Genomic DNA, 26522 nt, shown 5'->3' on the forward strand with positions numbered 1-26522 from the left:
TGTCCATCTCAACGGCACATCGTATTTTCAATCTCAACTCCCTGGGGATCATACAACTCTTGCTCGTCAAGATTTCACTCGTCAAGCTGAATGCCCATTTACGATTTTCCATATGGGTGTAATGTGTGAACCCCATATCTGGTGTCCCCTCGTGCTTTTGCTGGAATATTGCTAAAGGCAACAAAACTCACACTCACTTTGACGAAGTTCCGACAGACCAGTAGCCCGCAGCCTCCCCCTACTGGTGCTGATCAGCCTCTAACTCTCCATCACCCAGTGGTCTAGCGGATAAGGTGTTTGTTCGAGGATGGGAAGGGCGGTGGTTCGATCCCCTGGTCAACTGGCAAAATGTATTGAAGGTCTGTACTTGTTCTTACCTTACCTGGAACCCTTCATAAAGAGGATGAAACAAGGACTGCTCGGGTCGATGTGTCTGTGATCTGCGTCTAGGAAGGATATCACAGTGACAATAGCATGGCGTGATAGTGGGCTACCATTCACACACAAATTCGTACACGCACCCCCACACATACGCTCAGTGCAATAATCTTGACTTTGGTTCGGTTGCATGGCCAGTATTCCTGCAGTATGTACTTTACTCGAGTCTGGACCAGACAGTCAATCTAGACAATTAGGATGCGATGACGTGTCAACCAAGTCGGTGAGCCTAACCACCTGATCTCGTTAGTCCAAAGATTTTGAACCTTACGTTAAATCTTATTTTACCGTCCCCGCTCCCCTCACATACATCAAACCCTCCCCAAGGCACTTGTACACATACCAGCTTGTATTCTGTTTTCATTTGTGTCTCACCTGGCGAGCGTTATTATACTCATTTGGACCGAACGCCTCACAAATATCACTCCCGAGGAAATGCCAGCACACTATTTCAGTAAGAGAGACCACATTTCCAAGTTGAGCATACAGGCACCGTCCTACAAGCTGCCACTGCGGCTAAACTTGCCCTGTTTGCAAACTACTGTTTGTATGAGGCGTAAAGTAACACTGGAATTATGGACAGTAGATCCACAAAAACATGCAAAGGTTTACTATCACGTGGCTGATATTCTGATTTTTCCCCCATTGTAGCGTTTAGATGAAATCTCCATTATTTATACTAGTATTCTCGTTGGAGTGGACCTGGGCCTCCTTTCAAAAATCACTCAGGTCATCGTAAGGCACTAAGATAGCCTTAGTACAATGTTAAACAATGGGAGTTAACCGAAGTAAAGGTTGCTGAGTGAAAGGAACTTCAGAGCTTCCTTTCAAAAAGCATTGAGGTGATCTTGAGGCTTTAAGATAACTTTAGTACGTTGTTAAAGAATGTGAGTTAAGGTTAACCTTAGTAAGTGTTGTTTCGTGAAAAGAGTCCCTGGTTAATATGGACAACTCCCAAATGAGTTTTGTTGTTTAAAATGTCTACATGCGTACTTTAAAGTGTACAAATTCGTTAACACCATAATGTTTGTTTATTTGCGTTTTGTTGTTCTCTCCGATTGTTATTTTTTCTTGTTTATTTATCTCTATATGGAAAGGAAATATATCAATTACCATTTTACATGGTACAATCCAGATTAAAGAGATGTCACTGTAGATAAATTCAGCATTAATTCAACGAAACTCGGTTAAATGAAAAAGGTTGTGACACATTCAAATTAAAGAGTTGTCTAAGACGGACAGCTACGAAAAGCTGCACCAATATCAGCATCTGGACTAGTGGATGCACTGGTTTGTAAATTCACCCTACATTTGCTGACATAGAGGAAAATGTTCCAAATACGTTCTGTCCCCGATATGCTCGTTGATACGGCCTCTCTCTCTCTCTCTCTCTCTCTCTCTCTCTCTCTCTCTCTCTCTCTCTCTCTCACTCACTCACTCTCTCTCTCTCTCTCTCTCTCTCTCTCTCTCTCTCTCTCTCTCTCTCTCTCTCTCTCTCATATTAACATTACTGCTGCCTAATCGCATTAAGTTCAGCATCGACTGAATGTCGTTTCTTTGAAAAATAATCCAACAATAATTATTAGGCACTTATAACTGTTAGGCACCTAATCTGTGTCTTTAGTATTCTTTTAACTAAGCCTATCAAGTACTTCATACACCCCCCCGCCCCCAATCCCCACTCCCTTTCTCTCTCTCTCTCTCTCACACACACACGGTTACTAAGGAAGAACATTACTAAAATACCATTACTATTACCCTTGTTCTATTTTGTTTTTCCAAGAAGAAAGGCAGGTCCACCAAAAGTATACGTTCATTTGTCTCTACTGTGTATCAGTTATTACATTTTATGAGTGAAAAGGTGTTCTCAGTTGAATAAAATACCTGCAGTTTTAAATGTTATCGTTTTTGCAAGTGATCCTGTTCTCAACATCGTGACAGTTTAATGACAAGACTATCAAGTGGTATATGTCACATTGTTTCTTCCCGGTATATCAGGTTACAGCCTCCGAGACATCCACCTTGGCACCATGTTGGATGGTAACTGCTCAGTGGTGCTGTGTGTCACTGTGGCACCAGTATGGTAAACGGCCGCTCACGTTCTGCAGTCTTGCATTTTGTTGGAACCAATGCGCTTGTGAGAGAATACTGCACACCAGTACATGTATACACACTGTAAGCAACAACTGCCGTTACCCACCCCCTCCTGAAATATCCGTCCTTGACGCGGGCTTGCTTCGCCATTTATAGGCAGGTGAGAAACACACTTGAAGAATCCGCCGCTGAGAACCATTATGGCAGCGAGGGGTGTTAGGTCACTATCGAGTGCTCCATATCAGCGGACTGTTAAAACCAAATCATACAAACATTTTTTGCTCATTTTTTGTTTTTAAATGTCGTGCAGTCATCAGAGCAAACTTATGGGTGTCTGGGTTTAAAATATTGTTTTTGAGTTAAATTTGATATTTTTAACCTTCTTCCCCTTAAGGTGGACTGGTCCCACATGACGGTATATTCGACTGTAGTCTAAGGTTGTACACTGCCTGTTACTTCCCCTCCAGTCCTCCTAAGCTGTAACTTTGGTCGTGGATTTTCGATCTATTTCGAAGTAGGCGACCTAGAAAAGTAAGTATTATTCCTATTCTTCTTATATTCCACAGTTATTTCATGTATGAAATACACGGGTAATGATAACGGTACGAATTGCCGACTAAGCGTTATTTATTTACATTAATATGCAAATGAGGAATATTGGATTTACCTGAAATACGGACATCTTTTACCTGGATCACCTGAGCAGGTATCGACCGACAATCTTGACGCAGGAATCGGTAACCATGGAAAGGTCGTGATATTTCCACGGGTTTGCTATGCCAGATGTAATAGAAACTTGAGTCCACATCTCAGTACTGGGCACCGCGCATGTACGTAAGACCATAGGCTAGCTCATGTGTGCCATACTAAGAAAAACCCTGTCCGTAAGCTAGCTTTATAGGAGAATCATTTTTAGCAAGTCTTCACTGTCGTGGGAGACGTGGACTCAGCTATAGTGTAGAACTACTCTTATCTCTTCCATCAGCCTCCTTTCGTTTTAGATTCTCACGACAGTGATAAGTAGATAAAGTTAAAAAACATTTAAAAATGAAGCTCTCTCCGGTCTGGCAGAACTATGCGTATTTGAAGAACCAGCAGACTGTTCAGAAAGTTGCAGTTCAAACTGCCCTTGAAGAGGCTGAGGAGAGGGTAGGTCGTGTGATACCGTAGTTATATCAGAGTTAGCCATCTTGAATTTGATTCAAACTTGCGCAATCGTGATCCCAAATCCGAGTGTAATATTTCAAGACAACGATGCGGCAAAGTTTGTTAAAGAGATGCTATTCTTAGAATCCCGACCCGATCTGGTTGACTTTTTCACCTTCAGTCATTGTTTATGTTCCAAAAGGGAATGTGTTTTGATGGAATGGTCCAGCACGGATGGGTGTTATGGCGTAGTGGCGGGAGCTTTCCAAACATTACTCTTAAAAGAAAAGGTTAAGAAAATGGTTTCTTCAACCATCCTTTTCTTGGAATGGTTTTCACGATTGGTGCAAGTTTGACACACCTGTGCAACCAGACAATAGCATTTCCTCCGTGGGCATAGATAAGGTTGCGTGTGCCTTGATGATTCACAGTAATGCCATTGTCTGGTGCGTCTACCACTACCGTTCCGATTTGCAACTCGGACACAGTGACCAGTTTGTCTGGTCGTATCCGTCCTTTATAGTAGGAAGTAGAACATTTCGTCATAGATCAAAAGGAATATTTATTTCATTCTATATGGTTTCCAAGATAGAATTCGTTTAGTTTGGCATTTCCCCTGCGCTGACTCAGCGGAGGATTCTTGGAAGGCCACCAGATTTCGTAGGAGAAGCAAGTGTTTGTTTTTGTCTCCAAATTTTTGGCACAAGCAGGGATAAACAAGATATCTCCGGTAAAACAGGTCAGGCTATCGCATGTAACTCATCTTGTAAATCTTCGTCAAATTTGGAGGAAATAAGTTTTTTAAAATATTAATATAAAATCTTTTAGTGGTGAAGGGGCCATTGGAATAGCTGATCATTAATACTTAATAGCGAACGCTTGAACATGTACATGGTCGTGTTCACAATGGTCGCTTGTGTTCCGATTTGCAAACATGGATCAAATTAAGAATGCATTCATGCAATTAATTAATGGTTTTAAACGACGAACAGGTGAGGCTCAGCGGGTAGCTATGACTAAGAGGAGGTTCTTCGCCCCCGGCTACTCAGTGGTAAGATTCACAACTTTCAACTAACACTCGGCGACCGTCATTTTGTTTCGCCAGACGACAGTTGGCAGCCATATTGGAATTTTTGACAACTTCTTTCTTAGAAACTCCAAAAATGACAAATGCCTTGCTTTAACGCTCTGGACGTCCAACATCGAGACATGACATATTTTCTATTTTTTGGAGTGATGATATCAGGTTGTCAAATGTTCCAAAATGTTTATATTGCTCTGCAGCTTCATGCAGGGCGGTTTGGTAGCCCAACGGTTAAAGCGTTTGCTCGTTACACCGAAGGCGCGGGTTCGGTTTCCCACAAGGGGACAAATGTGTGAAGCTCATTTCAGGTCTCGTCATAGTGCTGGAATATTATTAAATGCGGCGTCAAACACAACCTATTCATCAGCTTCGTGGACCTTCGTTTGAAGCCGAACCCTGTCGCTGCGTCAAGCTTTACATATTCAATGAATAGGGCATTGTTCCATTCACTAATCTTTGTGCTATTTTTTTCTCTCGCTTCTTGTAACATAGACTTGCGACTATCGTGGTAGAAAGAGAATATTATGGGAAGAAGCCCTATCTCCTTTTTTGTCACACTACACATGCATGGTGTCAAATGGTTCTTTGAGAACTGATATTGACGGAATGTTGTAATGGTAACTGTTTATGTACAGACGGTTCCTTGCTGGATTTACTAAAATCTTCCACTACATGTTTCCCAGTTTGCTAAAAGACTAACACATATCAAACACGTGGTTTCTCTAGCAGATGTTACTTTAAGGAGGCGGTGGTGTAGCCTAGTGGCTAAAGCGTTCGCTAGTCCCGCCAGAGTGGCAGGTTCAATTCACCATATTTGGTACAATGAAGCCCGTCGTGATATTGCTGGAATATTGCTAAATGTGGCGTACAATCATACTCATTCGCTCCCTTGGTTATTTCTTCAGAATATGTCAGCTTGGAGTGTCACGTACTTTTAGCACCCGGTGACATCCCTGATTTTCATCCATGAATTTATTAATATTTTACCTTTTACGTCCAATAGAATCAGATTGGGCGGATATTCGAGGCAGGTTACTCCCGGCTTAAACGTTTTTCAATTATTGTACTGTACTTATTGTATAACAGAAGAGGAACTGAGTGCTTCCTAAACAAGGTACATCTGCAAAACTAGTCCCTACATAGCTTTCTCGCTCTCGTAATAAGGTATGCTAATGGGTGTTATTACGTAGTTCAACGGTTGAAATATCTGGCGCTGACAAATGCCGTTTGTTCGACAGAACCAAGATCGATTCCCACTTGTTCGACAGAACCAAGATTGAACCCCACGTGTTTAACAGACATAAGATTGATCCCCACTTGTTTGACAGAACTAAGACCGATTCTCTTTTGTTTGACAGAACTAGGTTCGATTCTCACATGTGTTCACCAAGTGATGCTAGCTATATGTTGTACAACCACACTCCTTCACTGAAGTAGGAAAATGACCCGTAATTCCATGTTATTCCTCAATTACAGCTTAGTGTTGAGAAACAACTCGTTTGTTTGTCAGACATCTTTCTCGGCTTTGTTCCTCATCGGTTCTAGCTCTCTTTACAGAAGGAACTGCATTCCCCAGCATTTTCCCCCATCACACTCCCGCCCATATTTGAAAACGCGCCTGTTGTGTCAGCGACCTCTGCCAAGAGTGCCAAATACCTACAATGCAAGTACCAAGTTGCCATGGAAACTTATGAGGATAGCGTTCTAGATATTCCATCCTGTTTTCGCAAGATACGCCAAAGATAACAAAGGCAAAGATCACACCGCAAAGCTTGGTGCATTTTGTTGCATATTCGTGCACTTGGATTAAACTATAAAACTTGGGCGCCAAAATCTGGTTTTATCTGGATGGATCCGAATGTTCATCCTCTCTGATATGATTACGTGGGTGTGTTTGCGAGAATCTCAGTGACTCAGGATTGCTACTTCGCTACCTGTAGACGCACTGTTCCGTTATGTAGAAACTATATCTTTATATAGGTTGTGTGTGGGGGTGGGGGTATCTGGTAATGCCAGGATAACCTTGTACTAACGGATGCACATGAAATGTATTAAATAGAGTTGAACCGCCGACAGTGATATCAAAAGGCGACCTTTGCACTTTGACTAAATATAGTACATATTTTTAAATGTGACACAAACGTAAAAAATATTAACGGATTGAGTTACATTCACGTGTATTTTCAATTTCATTGATTAAACTTTAAACTCATTTAGTCATAATCAGCTCTAAATAAAGTATGAAATTATATGAAGTTATTGCAAAGGATCTTTTCCGTAGATAACTATATTTGTTCCTGTGAACACTATTGCTGTTTGAAGTACGTCTTCTGTGTCACGTGTTAATTAAGGTCTTCCAGCCTACTGGTATGAATCGATGTTTATCTTTAAGGTATCTGACTTATTACCTCCCACCCACATCTCACGGACTGATAAGTTGCAATGTTATTTAACGCAGTGATAAATCCACTCACTTACCCACTTTGTACTATCAGAGTGAACTGTGAAAAGTCGTTTGGCGTCTTTCAACGACGGTCTGGTCTGGTCGTAATAGAGACCCGGGTCGACTCCCCATATGAGTACAATGTGTGAAGCCTGCTTCTGGTGACCCCCATCATGATATTGCTAGACTATTGCTATAAGCAGCCCGAAATCCTCTCTCACCAAATGCCTTTCACCTTTAAGACATAAAACATATGTATTTCATAAACAACCCAATATCACGTACATTGAAACAGAGGTTCTCTGCAGTATCCTAAACTGTAGTCTGTCGCACAGACCCCGACATAAATATAACCACGAAAACCCATGCAAGTTGGGAATATGTGGCAAGTCTAGATTTCAATAGTTTTAGAAAATGGGCTCCTTTCATCGCATTTGGAAAATATTCAGTTCAAATATATGTAAACAATTCTGTCAAATATGTATTTCAGAGACTTGATGCTAGTTTACCTAAACTAACCGCCCTAGCTGGAGCCGGGGCCTATCAACCCACGTGGTTGTTTATGAGCCGAATAGTTCCTGTGTATCTCTTCGAGCCTACGTCAGTACAGCGAGGAGAATTGCTCTCGGTCGAGGCTATGCCTATATATACCTATCCCTTCTTCACTCATGTTGAGAGCCAGCCGATGCCAGAATGTTGACTCGCAACAGATACATGCACTGCAAGACGCATATATCTGTCACTTCAGCATTCACTGTCTCATAGTGCAGCATTTATTCTTTGCCAAGGACGAACACAGGTATGCAGGTTTTGCACTTGGGGTATGTAAGGAAACGCGGAAACAGCTGGGTGGACAAATCACAGCCAGTGTATATAAACGGTAACAGAACGCGTCCCTTGAAACCAAACAGAACCTGCAGCAAAGGGCTTTTTATGCATTGCAATAGATAGTCAAATTCTAGTCAATTCACCTTACATGAGAATATTGAGGCACTCAATCTCTACTTTAACGGGGTTCGGGTCAAAACCGTTGAAAATCATAAACATTTGGGATTAACGTTTTCAAAAGATTGTAAATGGTCTGACCACATTGATAATATTGTAAAAACAACATCAAAAATGATTTCTTCTCTACGTAAACTCAAATGATTATTACCGCGCTGTGTATTGAATAGAATTTATGTAATGTTCATAAGACCCCATTTCGAATATGCGTGTGAGGTATGGGATGGGTGTGCTCAATACCAAGCAAATAGATTAGAACAACTGCAATTAGAAGCAGCAAGAATTGTAACAGGTTTACCCAAATATACACATCATGAACATCTGTATTATGAAACTGGTTGGGAATCTTTAGCAGAGCGTAGGAGAAAGCGAAAACTTTGTCTTTTCTACAAAATACAGCATAATATGGCACCATCGTACCTTAATGATCTTGTTCCTGGGAAGGTAGCGTCAAAAAGTAGCTATAATCTTCGTAACTCTGACGATATCTCGCTTCCCTTCTCCCGATTGAAGTTTACTTATAATTCGTATTTTCCATCCACAATTAGAATGTGGAATGAATTTCCAGTTGAAGTTAGAAAAAGCGTGTCACTGAATTCTTTTAAATCAAATATTGTTGTAACACAAAACACAGCTCCCAAATATACTTTGATTTTGGACCGAGAATCACTAATATCACCCTTACAAAACTATGTTATATGTGTAGTCAACTGAATTACGATCTATTCCGTGCTGGCATAATAGATAACCCTAAATGTTCTTGTGGATATATTTGTGAAAACTCTTATAATTGCCTATTTGACTGTCAACTATATACTCAACAGAGATCTGCCATGATGGCTAATTTACGCAGTGTTACCAATGTTACTATAAACTCTGATTTACTGTTACGTGGCAATGCAGATCTGACTGATGATGCAAATCAAAACATATTTAAAATTGTTCAAACATACATTTGTCAATCATTTGTCAATGTTCTTAATTATTGCAATTGCCCCAATCTTTCTCATCTTTCTGTTCTTGTCTGTCCATCTTGTATAATGAATGTAAATAATATTATGAAAATACTACGGAGAAGGTGTTCTAAGTTGTATAACTTGTACCCAATCCTTTTCTCACGAATAAAATATGTTTAAAACTAAAAAAAAGTGTCGGAGGTGATTAAGGCGGCTGATTAATGATCTAGTCTAAACTTGAGCTGACACGAGTTTTCTCAATAACCCACTATGACGGTACTCATCACATAACGGTAGGGGGAACAAGGCAGATAAATATACTCGTCTCGTCGGTCTGCTCAAACCATTTTACTGACGGAGAAAATACATTAAAAGACGTATAGGAAAACCACGATAGAGTCAGGATGGTATCTTCCAGTCTTTCTGGCTGCTGGCGGTGGGTGGCCAATGATTAAAGTTTTTACTAGTCGCAGAGACGACACTGAACCAATTCCTCACATACGGAGTTCATTCCTCCTATATCCGCAAAACTGTCAGTGGGAATTGGCGCGGCGTAAAATCACACTCACTGACCCTGTTTGTGAGTCATCCCTGTCACACTGTTTCTCATCGCTTGTAGGAAACAGCTTTTATATGACATGTTTCCTCTTCTTAGCGAGTCTTATCTTGACGTGCAATCAATTAACATGGAGCTAAACAAAATTGCACCAACTGCATATTTCTTTAAATAGCTAGCATTCCATTTGTCTGATAAAACTCGACATTCCCTCCCCAAGAGCTCAGAACGGTGTCGGCCTCGTATGGTGTGCACAGGGAAGGTAAAAACATGGATACTAGCACTTCCGATCCGAGGGACTTGAGACTGAAAAAGGTACGTCTTGCAAATATGCGTGCACGTGTCCTGACAAATCTCATTCGTCAACGCTCGGTGTTTTCCGTTTATTGCAACGGACGTGTCCGATTGTCACAACGACATGCTTCAAACCTACAGCACCTTTGAAATTAGTTGTGAGTGTATCTCGTCGCTGATACTGACTCAGGCTTGATTTTCTAGATCGTTCATGACGTGAAATTGCTACCGGAACTGTTTACCTTAAAAGGTAACCGGCTGATGGGTCTTTGGAATAAATAAATAGCATTGACATAACAGTAGCTGTGGTCAAGAAATCAAGAGCAGTGTTTCCAAGAATATTTCATTTGTTGAGTAAGAACTTGGAGAAAAACCCTGCCTCTACTCAGTTACTCAGTATCAACGCATGGGGAAAAAGATAGATATTTAAATGGCTAAGCCGCTTCTACAGATAGATGGGGGACCATATACACACTGCACACGGTGAACGCACTGTACATTGGTATTGCCCTAGAAGATGGCGTTCAAGACGAAACTTTCGGAGTAATATGACACAGATTAATTTATACACAGATTAATATATGGCCGTCGAACGGAAACCACTTCATTATTACTGCAGGAAATAATGGCCATAAACCAAACGAAAACAAAACACAACATACGCAGGTACTCTCTCTCTCTCTCTCTCTCTCTCTCTCTCTCTCTCTCACACACACACACACACACACACACACACACACACATCAAACGCATACATATTAAAACTTACCCAAACACCTTGTGCTAACGGCAATATTGTTTAAAGCGTCGGTAACCAAGCTCACTTACTCACTCTTCTTAGTATATCACCCATGTGGGTAAAACATGTGAAGTCTACTTCCGGTGTTTCTTGATATTGCTGGAGTATTGCCAAAAGGGGCATAAAACCATATTGACTCACTCACTCACCTCTTCACTCTTTTTTGGCAATTCCAAATCGAAAATGGGCGAAAATATTACGGTTCGAAAAACTAATGACATTAATTCATCGGCCTGGGTGTTTGTAGTGTTGACTCAAAAAATGCAAAGATGTTACTGTCAGCAGAAGATGATGAGCCGTACATGTTTTTCTGACGGAGCTATACCCATGTTCCATCTGTGTGTGTTATCACAAGGATATCAGGTTATGGCAATCAACTGCACTGCTAAGACTGGTCCTGTGCTGCTGTCTGTTTGCCAAGGTGTTGATCTCATTAAGTCATTAACAGTCGCCAGGATTGACTGGTACGTTTATTACAAAAGTATACACATGCGTGTTGTTATGTGGGGTAAACATGTATACATGTGTGGACCTATTTAAGGGTGAAAGTCAAAGATGTATGTTTAGTACGTTGTCATCTGCTGTTTGGGTTAATCTTCTTTTGTGATATTGTTCTCCGGTTACCGATTCTGCATGCTAAATTGGCATTAAGTGACATCAGTTTGCAGCAGTTTGTGTTTTTCTTAAGAAAAGGAAACGGATGTATTGTCTCAGATTCATCTTGTCATACAGTAAGAGCCATCCGAACAACTATGCTCTTAAATCTCGCGTTCTGAAGCGTAAAGGATTGTACGGTAGCCCAATGGCTAAAGCGTTCGCTAGTCACCTTGAACGTCTTCGTTTGACTCCCTACGAAAGTACAATGTGTCGAGGTCATTTCTAGTGTTCCCGATGTAAGAGGATCGGGGTTATACGTTGTCTCCGGCAACTCATGTTTGTGGTAAGAGGCGACTGACGGATACTACATATGATACGATGTTGGCAATGATCATCACTACTTTGGTACAATTTCTTTACACATTGACGTGTCACGTGATGTAGACCAAATAAAGACCTCAAAGAGCTGTTTAGATTGTGATGAACTGAGTTCAGGTAAAATGATTTACTGCGCAGTTTGGCTCCGCTGAGTAGGTGACCAGTTGTTCACGTCAGAGCTACACGAAACAGACCCTCACACACAAGTCTGTGTCTGTCTGCACAGCTCATCAACGTCGGCTAGGGCAGCCAATCCGAGCAACAGGTGCCCGCTCGCCCCCAGCCAGCCCGGCAGTGGGAGCTCTGGAGAAGATACATACATCCAGCCACATCAGCAATGTTGTGTTGTTTTCAGTATAAATGTACTTAAACTTGACACTGAATTGCTTGTGCAGATACATATGTAATTTCCTGTTTGGTGCTTTAATTTAGCCTGAAAACATCACTGTCTCTACGTTCTAAATCTTCCTCCCGGCTGATGTTCTTGGCCATTTCTGATCTGACTACCATCTTTGTATTAAACTTCCGATCCTGCTGTCTTCAGTTGTTCAGTGAACTATGCATGAAGTTTCATTTCATAAGTTACTGATGTTTAAAATTACAATACAAGATAACTTTAGTGCTATGTTAAAGCATATGGCAGTTAAGGTTAACCTTAGTAAAGGTTGCTTCGTGAAAGGAGCCTAGGTATTGCCACTAAGAAGCTGTTGCTCAGCTTCGACATGTGTTGTTTACAATATTCGCGAAGAAAGTGTTCCATTTAATCTTCGTTTTGACGTGATTTGAAACATAGATATATTTAACGTCATCCTCTCCATACTTACTAAGGTTTCCATAACAAAGTTCAACCAAGGTTCGTTGGATTCTTTTCAAGTAAGTGATCTTTACAAATTATGCTGACGTTTGCAGTTTGCTCTTTGTCGGACTTTGTTAACGGAACATAGCTTTAACTACACAGCGTGAATACAGATAGGGATTAAGTAACGCTTTTCACTATTTTTCAATAATTGGTCAACAGTCCTTCCCTTATGCAGTTGGTGTCTGACTTGTGACAAGTACAGGAATACTGCGTTAGAACATGATTTTAAGTGGTCATTAGGGTCTACGCTGATGTTTTGGTTGAACTTCAGTTTCTTTTGGCGAGCTGTAATTTGGCAGCATTGTCCACATTGTCCTCGAAATTGTTTCTGGTCCGGATTTGTCGGGGTTTTTTATGCAGTAGATTAGCGAAATTGTTAGAGCTGCTTTCCCCAATATGCTCCTGGACATCCCCCGCCTTCACAAGATTGGAATATTCCTGAAATTCGAGTGAGATCACCCCTTCACTCTCTGTTTTTCTAATGCGTTATGAACCTTTAACACATCCCATTGTAGTGAATAGTTAGGGTATTGAGAGTACAGATTGAAATGCCACCTTGTAATGGACGAAATGAGAACCGGCATCCCTGGGTTCTTGGCATCAGAGATGTACATCACAATGGGACAACCGCGTCTTGTAATGAAGAAGGGTTCCATCTAGGCAGTTTGGCAAACTTACCGGTGCCTCTTTGACCTGTATAAAAAAACGAAAGCTGATGTTTTGATGGTCTTGGACCTTGAGAAGTCCTTGAGAATATAAGCAATGTATAGAGTTTTATTCATGAGTTTCAAGTTCTTCTCGGTAGTGTTCAGGTAGATTATGCCCTATCTCTGCCTATAATGAAGATCTATATTTAGCTTCTGCACTGCATGTCTGTATTTGTGACTGGTTCTGTTGGGGAAGCTCGGAGTCCGAGCTTGAAACCAGATACATGTGGGCTACGTGTATCATGTAAAGATGGTTATTCATATAGCTGCAAAGCTTGGTGTTAAGAGGAAACAAGTTGTTGTCATGGAAACTCTATCATCTCTATCGAGTAACTGTTTGAAGATTACAAGATTGTTATTGTTTGGTTAAATCAGTTAAATTATTTGTGGAATGATGTTATTCATGTTAAGAACAAATTGAAACAGTTATACGTTGAAGCATATATTCAAATGGTAACACCCTTTCATAGTGTTCAGTCGACACAGAACTTGCAACTAATTAGATATTACGTATTGTATATGACAATGCACTTGGAATGTCGTAAATAATGAAGATAAACATCGAATGAGTAATCAGATTATAGGACCAGGTGCCGTTGTGCAAAGCAACTTAGCGCCACACCAGACGCAAGTCTATATTAGGGTCCTGGAGTTACGGTCACCTTAGCGCCACACCAGACGTAGGTCCGTGTTATGGTATTGGAGTTACGATCACCGTAGCACTAAATTGGCTTTGTAACGCGGCACCAGGTATGACACTCGTGTATGGCAAGGCGCTGTATAAATACGACACAATGTGTAATTGTAAATATTCTGATGAACATTCTAATTTTAAACTGTAAATTCTAGTCTAACTTTAATAGGTGGTACCAAATGCTTGACTGTAATATCACTGTCATACAATCACAACATTGTCTTAACCCTTTGTCATGGTTCCAAGGGCTGTTCAGTGACAACTGGATTTGTTCATTTGCCAGAATGGGTTCATTGTGTAGAGGCAGTCTATATACAATACCTGGTTGGTGCCATGTAGAGGCAGCCAGTTCTTATCAGTGAAGCATACACTGGGCATACATCAATGATAACTGTAACCTATAAGTCATAATACACATGGCATGTTGAAATATTCCCCTGGCAAGTGCCGTCACAGAGCACCCCGCTGACAAACAGGGATACTGCAACAACTGTTGCTGCTGGCGGATTTCCAAACTGATGAGGAGCAGTTTGTAGTCAAGGTTTCCTGCTTGATCAACACGATTGGGATAAAGTTTCAAGATTTGGAGATAACCGATTCAACAGTTTAGATTTAGACGTAGTTCTTTAGACGTAGACACAGCCTAGAGCGCCATGTGATGATAATGTTTTAACTGCATCATCAAAGAACATCTGGGCGTTAGATTGTCAAACATCTAGGAGTCACAGCTACACTAACACACAACTAGGAGGTTTAGTATCAGAACATCTAAGCGTTACACTATCAAGCATCCAAGATGTTTAGTATCAAACATCTAGGGGCTACACTATCAAACATCTAGGTGTTATAGTATCAGACATCTAGATGTTACTGTGTCAAACACATATGAGTTAGTAACAAAGATAGAGGTGTTAGTAGCAAACATATATTAGTTAGTAAGAGTTACACTATCAAACCACCAAGAGGTTTAGTGTCAAACTTCTAGGAGCTTCACTATCAGATATCTGGGAGTTACAGAGCCAAACATCGAGCAGTAATAGTATCAGACATCTAGGAGTTACACTATCAAACAGCTAAGAGTCATAGTGTCAGACATCTAGCAGCTACACTTCCAAACATCTAGGAGTCATAGTGTCAGACATCCAGGAGCTACAATTCCAAACATCTAAGAGTCATAGTGTCAGACATCTAGGAGTTACACTATCAAACATCTAAGAGTCATAGTGTCAGACATCTAGCAGCTACACTTCCAAACATCTAAGAGTCATGGTGTCAGACATCTAGGAGCTACAATTCCAAACATCTAAGAGTCATAGTGTCAGACATCTAGGAGCTACAATTCCAAACATCTAGGAGTCATAGTGTCAGACATCTAGGAGCTACAATTCCAAACATCTAAGAGTCATGGTGTCAGACATCTAGGAGCTACAATTCCAAACATCTAGGAGTCATAGTGTCAGACATCTAGCAGCTACAATTCCAAACATCTAGGAGTCATAGTGTCAGACATCTAGGAGCTACAATTCCAAACATCTAAGAGTCATAGTGTCAGACATCTAGGAGTTACACTATCAAACATCTAGGAGTCATGGTGTCAGACATCTAGGAGTTACACTATCAAACATCTAAAAGTCATAGTGTCAGACATCTAGGAATTACGCTATCAAACATCTAAGAGTCATGGTGTCAGACATCTAGGAGTTACACTATCAAACATCTAAGAGTCATAGAGTCAGACATCTAGGAGTTACACTATCAAACATCTAAGAGTCATGGTGTCAGACATCTAGGAGTTACACTATCAAACATCTAAAAGTCATAGTGTCAGACATCTAGGAATTACGCTATCAAACATCTAAGAGTCATGGTGTCAGACATCTAGGAGTTACGCTATCAAACATCTAGGAGTCATAGTGTCAGACATCTAGGAGTTACGCTATCAAACATCTAAGAGTCATGGTGTCAGACATCTAGGAGTTACGCTATCAAACATCTAAAAGTCATACTGTCAGTCATCTAGAAGTTACGTTATCAAACATCTAGGAGTCAGTAACAAATATTGTGTGATATTGAGTGTCACTTTTGGACTTATTTACCATCCGATAACAACTGACCTCAAATACCACACGGTTGCTTTCTATCTGAGTAGTATCAAAGAAGATACTTACAGATTCGTTTCCGATATCGTTACATGCTTATTTACTTTGAAGAACATCTTCCGCCAAAATAAGTTAAATGATCCATGTCTAAATACCAGCTAACTGGCGATATTGCTGCAGTGGCAGCAGATATGTTTATAGTGCATCTGCCGCAACCTGTAATTAATGGTGCATGTTGATAGTCTAAGTAAACATCAAATTGTTGTTTACCCTCTAAGCAAATATCGCACATCGAACATGCAACTGGTGGAATGAGATAAACCATGGCACTCTAAGGTTACCGTGACTGTCTGAATAAATAAGTACCATCCAGGACACGGTGTAACAATGCATATGAACTATATAGCTGATATGCTGTTCAAAAGAAATCAGGGAACAGTCAAGTCTTCTAAAGTACAGATCAAGCAATGTGAAAGAATCGGATGTTCTCCAAGTTTTATTAAGCTGTCTGTATGAATTTTGTTGCAGAGTAATAAGAACAAATTTACATAACAAAACAGCCCCTATGCTCACGAAACAGTACTGACGTACGTACGCCAAGTGTTTGACCTTGGTAAAGTCGCAGACGAAATGCAAACATATTCTGACAGGTTTTTGAAACTTTTCATAAACCATCCCTTCATCAAAACAACGACACTTCTGAAACATGAAAATTTGTTATTAAGCTGTTATTACGTATAGGCGCGTAATCTTAAATGGCGCTTGTTGATGCCCCGTGACCCGTGACTTTTTTACACAAACTGTTTCAATTGCATCATTAAAATATTTTGAAACGAAAACTAATGTGATAATCTTGAGACACATGAAAATATATAGAAATATTCTTACGTATTGGCTGTTATTCCTAAGTTTCTTGTTAATGACCCGTCAAGGTACATTAGAACTGTTCTTGGAGAAATCATGCTTTGAATGGGCGACATATATCGCCGCCATATAACCAATATAGTGTTGAGTGCAATAGACCCGAAAGAAACAATTTAGTGAGAACATGTGCTTCACCTGTATTCCATCCTTAGTTCGCCAGATATCTCTGGATCAGCTCTTGTTTAAACATTCCATTATCACCACGAGCCGTGTTATATGTTTATGTTTCTAACTGCACCTACACTGTCGGGTTTTACTGATGATCCAATGCAAAAGGTGATGCTCCTCTGCAAACACGCACGTGAAATCATTCTTCACTCTGGCCATCGTTAATTAATTCATAATAGATAAGTGTTATAAGGTGCAGGTTCTACCTAACATTCCAGCTATAAGCCAAAGGGTACACAAGCCTATCAGTTTCATTCACGATGCTAACATGTAATTTTGTAAGTACCTCTCCGACCAGAGACGCTGCACTCTATGATGCAGATGTTGGTGCCGAAACATTTAGTCGTTCCTGCAAACATTTACCAGAAAGGTTACAAAAGCTGAGGATGTAACTACACAAACATGTCCATATACTTTTTACGAACGGAAGACACCTTTGATTCTCAGAACTGTGTTAGTTTACCTACGTATTTCAAGTCTGGTGTATTAAAGGTTACCAATTTCTCATGCCTGATCGTCTGAGATCTACCACTGTCTGTAGGTCACGGAGATAGTGTGTGCCGCAATGCTGTAGAGTTACTTTAGCCCCTAGATCATCCATAGAAGTAGAATCGTCCAAGGACGAGAACAGTTAATGGCCTCAGCTGCCCCTTCTCTTGTGATAATAATTAAAGCAAGCCGTTGCCAAGTCCTTGTATTCTCTTTTCCATCTAGACACCAAACTGATAGTGTGTTTCAAAGGGTAGTTTACAGGAATGTGTTTTAAAGAACATCTATGAGAGTATCATTTCCACGATATTACATAAGCTCTTCGGAGGGAGCGACAGGTGTTTTTGTGGATTGGCAGTCTGCCCAGACGACTTGCGACAGGGGTTGTAAGGGAGACCTGTGTCATTTCCGACATAGTCGGACGTGATTGGTCTGCCAGTTGCAAGTCAATCTTGATTCTCTGCCAATGCCAGCTGGGTCCGATGCAGGATAATGTCAGCTGCAGTAGGTTATTGGAATATTATAAACTAGAGGCGGACCTTACCCCCGGGAGCTGGATCTTAAACCATCCTCTCCAGCTCCGCAACGTACTTAACCATCCGCTTTTGCGTAGTAGATTACTCACAAAGAAACTGTTGTGCCTTGCAACAAGGAGGTGTTTTCGTCCTTCCAAGGTGGATTATCAGTTTTGAACTTCATTAAGGTAATTACAACATGTTTGCTAATATTCTAATCAGATAAGATTATATTTTAAAACTTGATTATGTTCTAAATTTTTTGTTGAAGTAGTTGTTATTAACTGTTATCTCCGTAAGGGCCTCCCAGCTTTAGTAGCTGATATTCCCAAAAATCTTGTTGTTAAGAAATAAAATATATTATTTAATTATATAATCCGATTTTAAAAAAAAATGTTATATTTAACATATGGTATGTTTGGAATTATACTTTCTTAGTAAAGCAGTAAAGCAGTAAAGTAGATTTTTGTGCTTTTATTATTATCATTTTTATTTTACATAATATCCAGACTGTTTTAATCCTAAAATAAGGGGAAAATGCGTTTATGTGAATTTAATCATTTCAAGACATATTTGACATCATATCTCGCAATCAGAATTTTTGTCTTGACGTATGGTAAAAATATGAAATATGAAATTTGCATTGAATATATATGAATTATGTGAAATTTTAACATGATTGGAATAATAGCTAGCCATGCTAAGCATTGCATCAGAAATAAAAATGCAGATCATAGATGTTTTTCATTTGAGTCAATGGTTAAAAGTACCTAACAAATCGACCCCAAGTGAAAAGTTAGCGGCAGGATATTTGCAGGAGAAATAACCAGGGCCCCATTTCACAAAACTCTCGTAAGGTGTCGTAACTTTTCTCGTAGCATTTGTACCTGGCATACTGTTACATAGGAGGTGCAAAGGCTACGAGAAAAGTTACGACACCTTAGCCTTACGAGAGTTTTGTGAAACGGGGCCCTGGACATTATTTAAATTCCATTTCTTCTGTCTCGCACCTTGATGTTGCTGGAATACTGCAAACTGCAACGGCGTAAAACCATTTTCATTCGCTTACTCATAAACACAATGGTTTCATCTGTGAAAACAAAGCAGCTTTAGAAAAATACCTGCTCCCCTTGCTCTGATTCTTTCAGAAGACGCAGATGGCCATTGACCTTTAAAGCGCCATCTGCCGCCGTCTCTGACGTCAGTGTAGGCGTCACTAGTCAGAACATCTGATACATGACATTTACTGACAATGCCTGCTTGGTGGGGGGCTTCAGTTTTCAGGGACCTCGAGGTATATGATACGAAATGTAAGTAATGGAGATTAGTTTTTCTCATAATTGTGAATCTGTATCCGATGTAGTGTTTACGGTAATCAGCCAAGAACAAATTCATATTAGGTTCTGTTTCTGTTTGTTTCTTTCTTGCGGTTATGATTTAGTTCGAATTATCATATTCATCCTGGTAATGGTTGCTCTGTGTGGTCATTCCCATTCTTTTGGGCTTCTGCGTTTTTTGGTCACGTTCTACAACACGTGTCACAATGTTCTACAACACGTGTCACAATGTGATTTCTTCTTATTCAAGGGTCTACTTCCCAAGGCTATGTACACTGATATGTTCAGTAACCATTCCATCGATCACTTGGCAATCATTTGGATACAGGATCAGCGCTGTGGTCGTATATCGTCGACACAGGGCAAGTTCTTCTCAGCTGGCAAGTGCGGATACTGAGAATGATTCACCAGGTGGAGCTGTACAAGGCTTTGAAAAACTAACTTACAGATACTTAGAGTATTTAGAGCCTGAGTCAGTTGGACCTAATTATCACACACGAAGGAGATGATATTCAGCTTCTTGGGTCATAGGCTGATGTCTAGTCTCTAAAAATATTTAATTATTTATCGAAACAAAACAACCGTGAAATGAAAAAGGAGTCATGGAAAGGTCGGAGTACCTGAACATGTTCAAAATCTAGAGCTGGACGTCAGTGAAAATAATGTTTCAGGCACTGTGAGTCAGAATTATCAGGAGCCTGGGTCTCCTGTAATAAAGCACTAAGGTGATCGTAAGTCACTAAGGCAGCCTTACTGCAATGTTAAAGACTGGAAGTTAATGTTAACCCGAATAAAAGGGGACTGTTCCCGTTTTACCACACACCTAACGTGCAGTACAATACAAAACTGGTCAGATTAGAGGGTAAAGCGAGGACCGGGTTTGAACCCCAAACCCCAAACGTTGAGGCCCTCCCCACCTTCCCCATTGCTGCTCCCTTGTATGTAATTAAGCATTTGGTAAAAGGAGTTCAAAACCTGTAGCCATTCTCATATTTGGCGACGTTCTCAGCCTTGCCTGAACATGACATCGTGGAAAGTATATATATATTTTTAACTTACTCTGCACTGTTATGGAGACACTTTGGACTTCATTTTTGCCACAGTGAAATATCTGAGCGATAGAAACAGTTGACGTCACACTACATCCCCCACCGTGAAGACAGTTTAATTTTAGCCGTTTACTCAGTGTGCCAAAACTGTTTCATTTGTCGACTGGTGAGGCCCACGGCAGTTGCAGCAAGAGCACCAGCATGAAGAGCGTGGATATATTTATACCTGGTGATTAACTAGACATGGCACTAGGGGGAAACAATGTTGCATCGACATTTAGTTCCTTGCAAGCCGACTGTCTTAGATATGGTTAACAACAGTCTTGCTCCAAGGCTGTACTGAAAGCTAAGCTTCTATTCATTTTGGAATTTTATCCTTTAAAGAGACACGTATCGATAAATGGGGCAGAGCACCTACTGACGCCAGTCTGTTAAACGGACAATCTGATAATTGTGTGTGTATGTGTGTGCACGTGTGTGTGTGCGTGTGTGTCTATTCAGTAATTATTCAGGGCAGTGTCTGTCCACAACAACAAACTGGACAGGGTCGTTGGATATTGATGACGTCATTGCTGCTGACGACGGAACAGCCCTTATAATATCAATCACTGGTTTGGTTAATTTAAAACCAAATGTATGTAGACTGCAGTCCCATGGCTATAATATTGTTGTTTCAATGCTAAACACAGACCAAACAATATTATCCAACGAAAACACAAGTTACGTTAAAAGAACCTACAATATATTTGATACAAACCTATATTACCTGAAGAAAGCACCAAAACTAATTAATAAATTAATTTCATTAATTATAGTTCAGGACCCCAGACCCATTGAAATAGGTTCTTCATATATCAGCATATATTTGCCATTGTAGTTCGGAAAATACCGCTTCCGAGAACTTCTTCCAAATTTAGCATTAGATGTTACGGAGCATTCCTTTGCATATTTCACAATCTCATCTGGTTGTCGTTATTTCTTAATAACGAAGTCCGACTTAACGAAGTTTAAATGTACACAATGCTCGCTCTGTCATTCCAAAGAAACAACACGGCCTTGGCATATTTCTTTGGAACTTGCTACAGTATACTCTGTAATACATCATGTTCCGCTTGTTCCTGCATTTTGTGTGGGTGATTTACTGATATGTCTGTGGTCTGTCCATGTTATTGTTCTCGTTCTTCTCTATCGTGGTGCCTGCAAGTCTGAGGGGTTAATAATAGCGCCTTCTTATTATGTACACGTAGGTGTTTCTCCAATGCTTTATATGTACATTGTTCGCTGCTGAACTCAGCCTCGTAGAATGTTACAAGCTAACCCTGGAACTAAAAATTCCGGATGGGCACAGATGTCCCAAGTCATTAACTTAGTCTTTTGCAACAATACAGAGTCGCAATGAGTTTCCTATTTCAGTCTTTCAGTGGTATATTTCTGTTATACAGACCCTAAAATATATATATCCAATACACCCGACCCAAGGCCATATTACTTGGCAATGAAGTGGTGTTCCTTTATATTAGTTGTTTGGGTAATTGAAGAAATGTTTCTTTCTGTAAAATGATTTCTTTTAAGAGATTTGATGTTAGGGTTCATCATCTCAGGCAACTGGGAATATTAAACACAATTTAACCGATGCTGAAGAATTCATCACTCGATTAGAAATGACTTGCAGTTCATGTTACGACCAATGTCTCATGACTTTATCCCATAAAGATATCGCAGTACTGTTATATGTCTATAGATGTCATTTTTACGAAACTAGAAATGCCTGTTGCGTCTAAGGACATATCAATATGTCTATGCTGTTATCACAACAATCACGCCATGGACACAAAGGATAACTGTATCGTTATAAACATTAAGAGTATTAGAAGATAAGCATCACTGAAATAGCTGTGCAATAGAGACGTTATCTCTCTCTTACGTGGAGGTATTTTACAAGTCTACGTCAGACGTCCTCTCTGGGACGGTCTTGCTTTATCTACCTATCCGTTTCCATGGCAACCTTACAAGCACGCGTTCGTGGAGCTCTTCTCCTATTTATCACTGTATTGAGATGAGCGCAGCTAAATTAGGCCCTTCCTGTATGGATGCCGTGTTTCTGGGAGGAATGTGGCGTGTGTCAGTAGGTATCGGGTTTCACCCCTCTTCTGCTTCACAAGTGGATCTTCCCACATTCTGACCGATTCTGGAATGGCGGTTCTGTATTGAAAAACCGGTTTTAGACGCCCAGCTATAACTTGGAAGTGCAAGTTTATTGTAGCGGAACGAATGCATTTGAAGAAATAATTATATAGTTCATTGTCCCTTCATTCCAGAGTTGACATATGTTTTACATTCATGTCTGTGACGAAATTATATGTGATGTCATATCACATTTTGTAGTCCAGACAATTCAACAAAATATGGTATTTAAATATGCTACCTTTTAACTAATCGGGTGTTTACTGTCAGCGATGCATATATTTTAGTGTAATGTCTCCACTTTGTAATGTGTGCCATGTTATCGGTGAAATCTTTGTGTGAAGCCTAAGCAAAAAAATATCGGAAGATCTCAAACAATGTTTTAGCAGATAGTACTTGAGAATATGGGACAAGTTTTATTTTTAACAGAGAATTCCTATGGCTTTAGAAAGGCTTCCGTCTCTTGGCAATTCCTTAGGAAGCCTTACATGCCCTCGTACATGCAGACGCAGACGCAGACGCAGACGCACACGCACACATGCTTACGCATACAAACACATTTTTCTTGAAGCAATATATGACAATGACAAATATCAACGATAGTCTTTTAAAAACCACGAAGCCCATTTTTGGTGACACACGCACTAAGACTGCTGGAATGTTGCCAAAGTTGCCATCAAAACCTACTCACTCACTCATTCACTCACCCGCCCACTCACTCACTCACTCACTCACACATTCTAACTTCGGCTTCTCACGAATCCTGCACATCTGCACGGCAAAGTGCATGGCTGCACAATCTGCTACGTCAACGCATTCGGCTGCAGTGACAGAAATTCCAGTGATGCATTTGCCCTTCTGCAGACCATTTATTCCGGTTGCCGGTTGCGGAAGTAATGTTTTGTTGGAAAACTGAAGCATGAAAATACTGTATACTGTATGTTTGTTGTCTTGGGTCCTTTTTCCTGTTGCTAAATATATCGCCTGGAGGGGTCTATAGGGCGAGATGGGACTATGGATGAGATAAATATTGTGGATTATTTTGAAAAAGATATTGTGTGTCCTGATTTTTCTCCGAACGTAGTAAAATATTCTCTGCAGACTTTTCAAACAAATTTGTGAAAACATTGTGCAATATTTCGAACTGTCCTCACAGAAGAAAAACTCCTTGTTTTGAAGCAGTGACATAGACAATAGCCTGTCTTTAAACAGTGTGAAAGGGAATCCAGTTTCCTTTCCCACTGTATGTTAAATACTTCAGGACCCAAAAGACTTAAATACTGAATATTAATATTCATTGTCGTTAACAACCCCTCCTTGTGGTGTTAATGGGATATAGCCATTAACATTCACTTTGGTCTTGATAACATTGCATGCATTTGATAATTAACACAAGCACTTCGAGAAGAAACTGGTTTTATTAACATGATTACACTAATATCACTTTGCAAGAAATTTCCCATAAAAGACTGGTTATTTAGTAGTTAATGTTTGAATTCTACAATAACGCTTCAGTTATGTTCTCAGAATATCAGTCATGTTTTAGAGTAAACATCCTCTGTATTACCCGTGTCAGATGTAACATGCGTGTACTATAACCCCTGTATTTCCCGTGTCAGAATAAACACACCTGTACTACAACCCCTGTATTACCCGTGTCAGAGTACACACACGTGTACTGTGATCCCTATATTACACATGTGTCGAAGTAAAGACAGGTGTACTATAACCCCTATATTACCTACGTTAGAGTAAACATACCTATACGATTATTCCTATATTGCCCGTGTACACAATGTACCATAACACTCTAATGCTGTTATCTGCAGCTGTACTTTAACCCCTGTATTACATGTTCCCGTACAGCACCCTTCCTAACACCAAGTATTGCCTGTTTCAGAGCACAAGGGGCCACTCCGTTCTGCGCAGAGGGACGTACGGTGCCAGCCCTAGACGAGTGTTCGGCGACGCCTTTGCCCCCGAGTATATACCTCGAAGGATCGGATACGGTAACTGCCTCTTTCCACTATCATAAGATATATCTGCATAAAGCACAAATTGAGCCTGTTTTCCACATTAATTTAAAGACCGTTGTGGGTACATGGGCAACTAAATACACAAAAGCTCTATACCATCAGGGGATCGGTGGGAGGAGCAGCAAACAGTAGAACAAAGATGAATACCCCACTCAGACACGTTATGCTAACTCAGAGACGACCAGTCTTTGTCGTGCTCATTAATGCCGAGCGTTAGGCAGGGACCAACAAGTACCACAGTGCAACGTCTTTTGGCACGACGCAGACGGATATAGAACCCATGACCTTCTCCGGACGTGCGCTCTAAGCACTACAACATAGAGTCGGTCCTTAACGTGTGCAGTGTCTCATTCCTGTTTGGACACTTTTAAGGATGGGCGATTCATCTTGACTGTCGTTCTTATTGGTACAGCGTTCCATGTATGATTTACTCATTTTATAAATTTCTGCATGAAATAGCCATGCAGCGTTTGCTACAATCTTCGGGATATCTTGTCGAATGTCGAACACTGGCAGACGTCAACGTGTTGCTGTTGATATGTTCAATGTGTCACTGTTTGTGATTAACAGAATCTGGAACAGATACCATGAAGTTGTTTCAAAGGCATGAAATTCTCACAGGAGGGTCAATCCCGTTCGGGGTTTTCCAGGTCGTCATCACGAACACACTATCTATCTGAAATAAGGCTTTAGGAAAACGACCTGAAACGCCAAATGAAATGGCTTCATACTTTGATCTGGCCAGTGGAGTACAGGTTGTTGATATTAAGATATCTATGTGCATCCTATCTCCGCATCTCAAACATTCGTCAGTAATATAAACGGCGTATAATGTAAAGCTTTGGTAAACGTCAATCGACACATGTCTTGCTTTACTATGAGTTTCAGTCATTGTGCACAACCGTGTTAGGTGTCTGATGCATTAGAAATGAACGTCAAGCTGTTGTAGAGATCTCATGACATATTTGGTGGTGGATAGTTAATAGTGTGGAATGACACCACTATAAATGAGTAAACCACACTCTATAATGTTCAGGGTAGGGTCATACATTGACATGCGTCAACCAAGTCAGAGAGTCTCGCCACCCGATCCCGTTCGTCGCCTCTAACCATTATGTATGATTTGCTGATGACCCGGATCTTCATGGGCTCCACACGGGTCTAGCTCTGAATATACCCAAGAAAACTTATGCGTTAACATCATGGGCCGCCAACCATGTTAGCAGAACTTGGCAAGGCGCTGCAAGAAGAGTCGGGATGGCTCGATGAAATCGCTACTGAAAGACATACCCAGAATGCCCCCTCGACTGAATGAAGATTTGGCAGGTCTTGGTGGTACATCATCATTACCCATCTTACACCGGGTCACCCTTCAAGATCGTCGGAAGTCATAACATCTGCTCTTTTCCCTTTTACAACAAAGAAAGAAATTTTTTACCAACTAGTCCGGGTATCCCTATATGTGGAGAGTATTACTCAAAAACCATGAAAACATTTTGAAAAATAACAGTTTTTGCTCGCAATTATCATATCATGAACAATGACTACAATTCAACACTCCGAAAGTGTGTTGTACTACAAATGTATATTATAGAATTCCATTTTGAACTAGTACACATGACTATCACATGGCACTATCAAATTTAGCATCAGTTGAGATACTCGCAATCT

The 26522-nt window shown here is 40.4% G+C and overlaps 1 protein-coding gene across 14 annotated transcripts in view; it reads left to right on the plus strand.

The window, feature by feature from the left end:
• The first annotated feature begins 2949 nt into the window (after positions 1-2949).
• LOC137257652 (uncharacterized) overlaps positions 2950-26522 on the plus strand; it is a 43948-nt gene continuing 20375 nt past the window's right edge. For 13 of the 14 annotated variants that reach the window (XM_067794994.1, XM_067795002.1, XM_067795003.1 and 10 more), the window contains exons 1-2: positions 9956-10037; positions 24716-24824. In XM_067794994.1, the coding sequence (XP_067651095.1) occupies positions 9993-10037; positions 24716-24824 (154 nt within the window). In that variant the 5' untranslated portion in view covers positions 9956-9992. Of the gene's footprint in view, positions 3064-4670; positions 4730-9955; positions 10038-24715; positions 24825-26522 lie in introns of those variants that run through there. The other variant, XM_067794995.1, reaches the window with a different exon arrangement.

This window comes from Haliotis asinina, chromosome 12, assembly GCF_037392515.1.
Source record: "Haliotis asinina isolate JCU_RB_2024 chromosome 12, JCU_Hal_asi_v2, whole genome shotgun sequence".
Lineage (NCBI taxonomy): Eukaryota > Metazoa > Mollusca > Gastropoda > Lepetellida > Haliotidae > Haliotis > Haliotis asinina.